This window comes from Chrysochloris asiatica, unplaced genomic scaffold (genome assembly GCF_000296735.1).
Source record: "Chrysochloris asiatica unplaced genomic scaffold, ChrAsi1.0 scaffold00216, whole genome shotgun sequence".
In the NCBI taxonomy this organism is placed as follows: Eukaryota; Metazoa; Chordata; class Mammalia; order Afrosoricida; family Chrysochloridae; genus Chrysochloris; species Chrysochloris asiatica.
Genome location: NW_006408734.1, coordinates 1,249,122 through 1,259,332, shown reverse-complemented (window position 1 = coordinate 1,259,332; position 10,211 = coordinate 1,249,122). Strand labels below are relative to the sequence as shown.

Below are 10,211 nucleotides of genomic sequence, written 5' to 3'. Positions count from 1 at the left end.
CTTGAGAAGACAAAGCCATATATTACTACAAAATGCTCAGAGACCTGGAGTTAGAAAACCAAAAGGGAAGAACAGGTTCAGCCTTTCTCAAGCTGAGGGATCTGAAGGAAAAATTGAAACCTCAACTTGATGTGTTCAAATTTCTATGGGCAAAATATTGAATGATGCAAAAAGTATCAAAAGATGAGAAAAGGAATACAAAGAGTCACTGTACCAAAAAGAAATGGTCGATGTTCAACATTTCAAGAGGTAGCATATGATCAAGAGCCAATGATGCTGAAGGAAGAAGTCCAAAGTGTATTGAAGTCATTTCCAAAAGAACAAGGCACTAGGAATCAATGCAATACAAATTGAAATCTTTCAACAAAGTGAAGCAGCACTGGAGGCACTCGCTCATCTATGCCAAGAAAATTGGAAAACAACTACCTGGCCAACTGAGTGGAAGAGGTCCATATTTGTGCCAATTCCAAAGAGAGGTGACCCTGTGGAATGCAGACGTCATCGGATAATATCATTGATAATCCATGCTAGTGAAGTTTTAGTAAAGATAATGCAAAAGTGGCTGTAACCTTACATTGACAGAGAACTTTCAAAGGTTCAGTCTGGATTCAGAAGAACACATGGAACGAGGGATATAATTGTTGATATCAGGTGGATCTTGGCTGAAAGCAGAAGATACCAGAAAGATGTCTAGCCGTGATGTATTGACTATGCAAAGGCTACCGATTGTGTGGAAAATGACAAGCTATGGACGACGTTGGAAAGTATGAGTATTCCGGAACATTTAATTATACTCATGAGGAACCTGTACATAGACCAAGAGGCAGTTGTTCAAACAGAAGAAGGGAACACTGAATGGTTTAAAATTAGGAAAGGTGTGTGTTAGGGTTGTACGCTTTCCCCATATTTATTCAATCTGTATGCTGAGCAAATAATCCAAGAAGACTGTTTATATGCAAAAAATGTGGCATCAGAATTTGAGGAAGACTCAAACAACCTGTGATATGCAGATGATATGACTTTGCTTGCTGAAAGTTAAAAGGACTAAAATATTTACTGATGAAGATCAAAGACCATGGCCTTAGTTACGGGTTGCAGCTTAATATAAAGAAAACAAAAGTTATCACCACTGAACCAATAAACAATATCCATATAAATGGAGAAAATATTGAGGTTGACAAAGATTTCATTGTACTCAGACCACAGAAATCAAATGATGTATTGCATTAGGCTTATCTGCTGCACAAAGTCTCTTTAAAGTGTTCAAGAGAACTAAGTTTGAGGATTAAGGTGCGTCTGATATGTCGTGGTGTTTTCAATAACCTCATATGAATGCGAAAGTTAGTGAAGGAAGACCGTAGAAGAATTGAAGCATTTGAGTTATGGTATTGGAGGATAATAATGAAAGTACCTTGGACTGCCAAAAGAACAAACATTTGTATTGGAAGAAGTACAACTAGAATGCTCTCTGGAAGCCAGGATGGCTAAACTTCATCTCAGCTACTTTGGACATATTGTCAGGAGGACAAGTCACTTAAGGATATCATATTTGGTAAAGTAGAGGATCAGAGAAAAAGATGAGGATCCCAACGAAATGGATTGGCACAGTGGCAGCAGCAGTAAGCTCAAACAAGGAAAGATTGTGAGGTTGGCCTGGTACCGGCAGTGTGGCTTTCTGTTGTGTATAGGGTCGCTGAGAGTCAATATGGACTTGATGGCGGGCGCTGTGGGTTAATGCACCAGACTGCAAAGCCGTTTGAACTGTAAGGTTGGCGGTTCAAGCTCACTAGCTGCTCCTCCGAAACTGTATACAGGGTTGCTATGGGTCGGAGTCGACTCAGCAGCACTTAACAACAACAATAACAATAACAACTAGAAATAAAGATCTGGGAAGTTATTTGAGAGGGAGGAAATAAATGAGGGATTTAAAATGAGAAAGGTGTATGTGCTGGGGTGTGTTGGCAATGAATTTCTTGATCTTTGTGTGTTTTATGTACTTTTATCCATTCGCAGTTTCTTTTTTTTTTTTCAACTATTTAGCATATTTAAACATATATATGTTTGTGTGTATTTATGTATGTATGTATATTGTTAAGTGCTGTCAAGTTAGTTAATGACTCAATGGCGAACTTGTATGGGGTTTCCAAGGAGCAGCTGATGAGTTTGAACCATCAACCTTGTGCCTCAAACTGACCCTGTGGTCCAGTGCTTCATCCCACAGCACCACACCAGAACTCCTGTTTATGTATACATACATCCATATAAACTTATAGTGATTGATGTGGCTGTATTTGGGCAGAATGGTGTTGGTAATTGTGTACTGGCTGTCTGCTTTGGCAGAATGCCTTGCTATTCCTACTAATTATGGCATTTTATCCTCCTACATGTATATGTAATCACAGTCAAACTGAGAATAGAGATATGCAAACTTTAATCTTCACATATTTAAAAATTTTGTAAATAATTTGGGTCTGATTTGTTAGAGAGAAAGTTGTTGAAATTTCATCTTATTCATTGGTTTTGCCAAATGAAAATTTTGTAATTATTTTTCTTGCTAGCTTTTTTCTTTCTTTCCTTTTTGCTAGAAAATCACCTGTAACATTCCGTGCATGTTTTTTTGTTTGTTTGTTTTTTTCCGTGCATGTTTTTAAGTAAATATTTTTTATGTCTTGTTTCTATTTTCTCCTCCATCACTTTAACCTTTATTTGTTTTATAGTAGTACGATGATAGAGAGATACCGTCAAAAAGTTTCTTCTGTCCTAATCCTTAGGATATCATCCTTGATTTTCATAATATGCAAAGGAGAGTGGTTCTGACATTTAAAGTTGGGATTTGTATGGTTCAGGACTTATAGTATTTTGGGTTTCACATCATGGTTTTCAGTACCAATCACCACACATTTCTAGCCTTAGCTTTCTGTAACCAAGGAAACGCCCTACTTTCAGCATAGCACAGTGCAAATGTACCTTTTAAAAAACATATTCCAGGTTGAATATTCTTTGTATCCTAAGATACTGATTAAAAAATCTGTGTTCCTAATGACAGAAAAAACTAAGTTTTTACACATCAAAATGACATTAAACCATATAATTTTTCTTTTAATTCTTAGGATTTGTTTCTTCCAAATGGCAGGCTGAGACTGCCATTGCCTTTCATGTATGCAGTTTGGTGGTACCAAGGACTTAAATTTAAATCCAACCAAAAACTAAAATTTACTTATAAAATGTCTCGTGTAGTATATGTAGTAAGGAGCCTTGTTAGCATAGTTGATTCCAAGCTGGGCTGCTAACTGCAAGGTTAGTAGTTCAAATCTACGAACTGCTCCATAGGAGAATGATGAGTCTTTCTACGCCCATAAAGATTTTTCAGCCTTGGGAACCCTATACCGAGTCTCTATGAGTCAGAACCAACTTGGTGGCGCACACCCATCACTACCGCATATGTATTCCTAAACAGTTTGCAGTCTGGTTTTATATGAAACAGTATCAAATACATTCAAAGCATTTATGTCATCCAGCTTAAATTAAAATACAAAGATAAGCAAGGTATAATAGCTGCCCTAATGGGGAAGACCGATATGGATGTGAATATGGAAACTTTAGCAAAGATGGTGATGTGGACAGATATAAGATTCCAACCATTCCCACAGAGACACTAGTAAAAGCTGCCTACGTTCAGTTCTTTAAGAACTCTGTAATGGTGGACAAAGAGCAACAATAAGGAATTGTAAGATGAAGAAGACAAGGACCAATGATAATAGGAAAAGTACATCTTACACCATCCACGTCTTTCCTCCTCCCAGAGTGTAGATGTCTCCAGTGCCCTGCAGCCACTTGGCACCACCAGCTACCACATGGATTTCCTGTGTCGTGGAAAGGTCTCCTGATCTCTGGCTCTGATACTAATAGCACAGGTCTTCTGGGTGGACTGTTCAGAATAGCCCCATCTTTCTCATTGCCAGAGTGGCAGATGGTACCAGAAGCACCATGCTTGCATCCACTCCATCAGGCAACACAGTACTATCCTGTGCACTGAGAAGAACCCTGAATTTAGCTCTAAAACCAATAGCACAGATATCCCTGGTGGACTGTTCATGGTGACGCCACGCTCCCACTTCCATCAGGGCCGACATACCATACAGCACCTTTAGCATTTTAAATCCCTTGCTTCCTCTCAGATAAGTACCCTGATCATTATGGTTATCTTTGCCTTACTTTTCTTTCCTATTTTATCAAGTATTCCTAAAAACTACAGGTTAGTTTTACTTTATTTTTGAACATTAATTATTTGACATCTCTCCTGTGCATAGGTAGGGTCTTGATATCAATCTCTGAAATTAATAGAATAGATCATGTTAAGTGCCATCGAATCAGTTTCGACTCATAGCAACCCTGTATAGGGTTTCTGAGTAGTGGCTGGGGAGTTTGAAGTGCCAACCTTGTATCTCAACTCAACTTTATGGTCCAGTACTTAGTCTACAGCACCTCACCAGGACTGCAGAATAGATCATACTAGTGTTCTGTTCTTGAAGTGCATCCTGACCAGTCTGAAGATAACCTGGACTGAAACTGGTTTGACTGGACCTGTAACCCTCACATTGTAAGGAAGGAGCAGTGACAAAGGACCAAGGAATGTAGTGGTTTAGTCAGTATATGGCTTCCAGTCTTCCTAGAAACTGCCCTCATAGAGCAGGTGAGGGAGCCTAAAAACTAAAGACTAAACCCCCCTGAGCGTGGATCAATTACTGTGTTTTTACATCTGTTAGTAACTTTATAGCAGATTCAAATTCCAAGCTCTGTTAGTGAATATATTTTAATTTACTATAACAGTTGTTATGTGTTTTATGTTTAATTACTGTGGAGTATTTTAAGAAGATCTGGTGTCATTGTAGGATAAGCACTGGACTGACTGCTAACCACCCATAAGGTTGACAGTTCAAATCCACCAGCTCCTCCTCAAGAGAAAGCTGAGTCTTTCTGCTCCTACAAAGATTTACAGCCTCAGAAATCTTATGTAGGGTCAATATGAGTCGGAATCAGCTAGATGATAGTGAGTGGATTTGGTGGGATATTTCACAGTATTGCTTTTACAAAGAAAGTAGCATTTAGAATAATGCAGTGATGTTGTTACATGCCGTGCCATTTAGGTGCTGTGAGACGTTGTGAATGTTGGCATAACCAAGAGAAAGTGAACTAAAGCTTTTTGTGTATTTAACCTGCACGGCAGATACTTCATTTTGAAGCTACAATCTTTTGAGGAATGTTATGAAAATCGTGAATTTTTATTTTCTTCTTTTTTTTCTTTTTTAATATACCAGAGTGTTTATTTCATCTCAAATTGTGGTTTTATTGACATTCTTCCTAGATGCTATTAAGCTACAGTTGGTTGAAGCAGGCCTGGTAGAATGTCTACTAGAGATTGTTCAGCAGAAGGTGGATAGTGACAAAGAGGATGATATTGCTGAGCTCAAAACTGCTTCAGATCTAATGGTTTTACTACTACTTGGAGGTGAGTTATATTCTATGCTAGCCAAGAACATTCTCGTCAGGTTTTTAAAAATGTATTTAAGTCTTTTCTTTAGGTAATTAATATACTAGTCATTTTCTCTTATTCGTTTGTCATATAATCCTGTTGATACCATGATTTTAAAACTTCAGACTTATCATTTGAAGAAAAGTAGAGATAATGAACCTGAAAAAAAGGAATTTTGGCTGTCTCCTAAGATTTGAAGAGCTATCATATAAAATAGATAGCTGTGGCACCAAAGGACCAACATTGAACTAATAAAAATTACAGCAAGACACAAGTTTCACATAATAGGAGGAAAGCTTTCTGCCTGTTAGTAAGGAGCAGTTGACCGAGACAGCAAGTGAGAAAGACGAGGCTAGTTTTCTATTCAGAAAGTAGCTAGATGGCTGCTTGTCAGAGCATCCAATGTGACTTAGTCTAGAAAAATTCTAAATTATTTTGTCTAGTCCTTATGAAGTTTGTTTTTAAAAGAACCATTACCTTTCTACTTAAGACTTTATAGTGTATGAGGAGGTATGTAGTTTCTCAGCTAGATATTCACATAGAAATGGAGATACTGTTTACTCTTAATTATTTTTCTCTTGTTTAATTATTTGTTTTGTTTACCTCCAGATGAATCCATGCAGAAATTATTTGAAGGAGGAAAAGGCAATGTGTTTCAAAAGGTGCTTTGTTGGATTCCTTCCAATAACCACCAATTACAGCTTGCTGGAGCATTGGCAATTGCAAATTTTGCCAGAAACGGTAAATGTGTTAGTTCGTCTTTTTAAAATAAAAATTTCTACATTGTATGTTTTTTGCTTTAACACCACATGTATTAAAACTAGAGCAATTCATAAGTGTCTGTCTACAGTTTGTATGTATGTGTTTTTAGTTTTTCAGAGATATGAAGTTAATATAATCAATTTTGTAGTAAATTGCATAGGCTATTTAACTAAACTCTGGTTGTTTTGTTGTTAAATGTGTTGTCGAGTCTGTTCTGATTCATAGCGACCCTGTATAGGGATTCTGGGGAGCAGCCAGTGAGTTTGAGCCATCGACCTTACCGTCAAACTGACCTTGCAGTGCATTGCATTATTTTGTTGCACCATACTAGGGTTCCTAAACTCCAGTCATTTATGCATATATTATTTTTAAAATCCAGGAAGTATTTCTTTTGAGAACTTTACTCTCTTGAACTTTGTATACTTGAGTCTTGTTCTAATAGACATCTAATCTGGGAGGCCATGCTCTTTTGCATGGTGTTGTTTTGTCTGATACTTTCATTTTACGCTTAATAATCTTTTAAGTATTTGTTCTAAGGTGGTTGTACCTCAATTTACCCTTTTATGAATACGAACATTTGTTGTCATTGCTAAATGCCTTTGAGTCAGTTTCAGCTTACAGTGACCATTTATAGGGTTTCCAAGGAGCAGCTGGTAGAATTGAAGTGTCAGCCTTGTGGTTAGCAGTCGAGTGATTACCCTACAATGCCACACCTAAGTGTGGTTAATTCTCTAAATTAGTTTAAGATTATTTCATAGGCAGTGGTTACAAATGGGGCTGCAAGCCCGCTAGGTCAGCAGTTTGAAACTACCAGCTGTTCCAAGGGAGAAAGATGAGGCTTTCTGCTCCTGTAAAGATTTACAGCCTTGGAAACCCTGTGCAGGGTCGCTATGAGTTGGAACCGACTCCACAGCACATAACAACAACAACAGGCCTTTTATATTATATTTTATTACTGAAATTGGGTACTATGGCTATTCAGTCAAAAAACTTACTATAATGCTACATTTAGGAAATATGGGTTATTATTTTTTTATAATTTGATTATATTCCAATCTAAGTGATCGCTTATAGCCTATTACAGTAGATTACTTATCCAGTTTTTACTCCTTCCTCTTTGGGGACCATCTTGATTTCATATGTTAGTCAAAAACAATGGATTTAAGACTGGAAATATGGATAATCATTGTAGTATCTGAGGGATACATACTAGTTCATTATACTATTCTTACTACTTTGTAAATATTTGATATAATGTTTCATTGAAAAGTAAGTATTACCATGATGTAAGTATAAAATACAGACTCGTGGTTTGGCACTGTAGGATAAGCACTAGACTGAGACCACAAGGTTTTCGGTTCAAAACCCACCAGTCACTTGGAAACCCTATGCAGGGTCACTACAAGTTAGAACTGATTCCGACGGCTTTTTATAACAACAAGTACAAATTGTAGAGAACTGTTTCTGTATACAAGCTTCCCTTGCTGTGTGAAAGTGAACTGCATATATGAAAGCTTGCAGAAACCCAAATGGAATAAACCAAAGAAACAATTACCATTAATATATATGGTAAACATTTTTGTGTGCTCCTAGATCCCAAAAAATATCCTACTAAATCATACCAAATAACACATTAAAACTAACTTATAGTATTAACAGATGCAGTTCAAAGCTATGGTGACTTGATACTGAATTGCCTGTTGTAGTTCCTTGGGAAGAAAAAGATTGGCTAACCTACTTTGGGGTACACTCTGCCTCTTTAGTAACTCAATGCAAAACAAACACAGAACATCAGTTTCGCTTTTTACCTTCTTTCACAAAAGTGAAAATCCTCTTTGGATTGCTTTCAGTTAGCAAAATAGGTATGAATGTACGTTTTTTATAGAAGTGAAGTGGTGTAAAGCAGACTGAAAGCGATACCTGTATTAACATTAGCAGAACTCAAGTAGGTTTCACTAGAGATGAAAACTATTGGAGGACATTTTAAGCATTTTTTTTCCTACTTCCTCATCCTCTTGACATATCAGACTATACACTAGGAATGTCTGATATTGAAATTTTCATCTCTTTTCATAATATTTATGATTAGACTTCTCATTCTGTTAACACAAAAATCTGTAAATTTGACAGGAGAAAGTGATGGAACTAACTCTTTATAGAACTCGGTTTTCTGTAATGTAGATATTGGGTAGGAGTCAGTATTATAAAGTATTTACAGACATTGTTAAAGAAGAGTTTTAAAGAGTTCTCTTCTTTTGTTCAGATGGAAACTGTATCCATATGGTAGACAATGGAATTGTAGAAAAACTGATGGATCTACTGGATAGACACGTAGAGGATGGCAATGTGACTGTTCAGCATGCAGCTCTGAGTGCTCTCAGAAACCTGGCCATTCCAGGTAAGACTGAATATAGGAGGCAGCTTGGGAGGGAGTAGAATTTGTTGTTCTGGGAAAATATTACTGTACATGATTAGCTGAACTGTTGGACCAAGAAAAGAGAAGAAAATCAAGTGTTTTGTAATTCTCAAAACACAAGTGTTTTGTAATTCTCAGATGCAATGTTATTCATATTTTGTTCTGATCCATACAATCAATGCTTTTTTATGACTTTACAATTTTAATGACTTTACAGAGTCAGTAAAATACATGTAAAAATCTTTCTGGTATTGTCTGCTTTCAGTCCATCTAACATTAGCAATAATATTTATCATTCATTTAGCAGATTAATATTGTTTATTAATGGTTATAAAATACATAACACTGTTGAGTGAAGGGCAGAGGTAGAGAGAAGCATTTATTAACACTGAATAGTTGTATATTTTGTGAATTAGAATGCAGCATTTTCATATATCCTTTATAGATTATTTAAGTAAATATTTTGATAATGCATTTTTAAAACTTAATAAATATGATTCTGTATGCTCTATTCCTATAAAAAAACCACAAGATTCTTATAAAAAATTTCATTCATAAAAGCCATAGAAAAGCCACATGATGCTTCTTAAATAGAAAAGTGTAACTTAGGACCATAGAGATAATAGACATCCAATAATTATGGGTTGAACTGAATGTTTATCATCAAGCATGTTAATACCATTGTAACCACTGTTTTCCTTTCATTCTCTCTATAGTTGTAAACAAAGCAAAGATGTTATCAGCTGGTGTCACAGAGGCAGTTTTGAAATTCCTTAAATCTGAAATGCCTCCAGTTCAGTTTAAACTTCTGGGAACATTAAGAATGTTAATAGATGCACAAGGTAAAAGAAAAGCTTTCCTAAGTGTCAGTGTGTCTCTACTTGGAAAAGGACTTGTTTTTAGCTTTCAGAATTATATAATGATAAAGATTATGTAATAGGGAAATACATGGAAACTGTAGTGCATCTCAAACCTGTTTTCAGGTTGACTTGTGGCCTGTGGTTTACCTGGGTGTTGGAAATGGTTAAAGACTCTGCCACTAAACAAAAGGTTGATAGTTCAGATCATCCAGAGGTGCATTGAAAAAAAGGCTTGGTGTTCTACTTCCGAAAGATCACAGCCTTCCAAGACCTTCTGGAGCACAGTTCTCTCTGAAATACATGAGGTTGCCCTGCGTTATAATTGACTTGGCGGCAAATGGTTTGGTTTGGGCTTTTGGATCCCTGGTGGTGTAGTAGGTTATGCATTAATCTCTGTTAACCACAGGTTCAGCAATTCAAATCTACCAGCTGCTCTACAGGAGAGAGATGAGGCTTTCAACAACAAGAAAGGGCTTGTCATTTTTTACTTTTCGTAGGGTTTTTTTTTTAAGGTTTTTATTGTGGATTGAGTGAATGTTTTCAGGGCACATCATCGGTTTCACATTCAAACATTCATATACCTTGTTTCATTACATTGATTATAATCCCCTCCACATACCATCAGTTAACAGAGTTTCTC

General features: G+C 36.6%; 1 protein-coding gene across 6 annotated transcripts in view; it reads left to right on the top strand.

The window, feature by feature from the left end:
• RAP1GDS1 (RAP1, GTP-GDP dissociation stimulator 1) overlaps positions 1–10,211 on the top strand; it is a 219,188-nt gene that overhangs the window by 176,867 nt on the left and 32,110 nt on the right. For all 6 annotated transcript variants that reach the window (XM_006872955.1, XM_006872952.1, XM_006872956.1 and 3 more), the window contains 4 exons: positions 5,366–5,509; positions 6,143–6,274; positions 8,559–8,693; positions 9,428–9,553. In XM_006872955.1, coding sequence (XP_006873017.1) covers positions 5,366–5,509; positions 6,143–6,274; positions 8,559–8,693; positions 9,428–9,553 — 537 coding nt within the window. The remainder of the gene's footprint in view (positions 1–5,365; positions 5,510–6,142; positions 6,275–8,558; positions 8,694–9,427; positions 9,554–10,211) is intronic.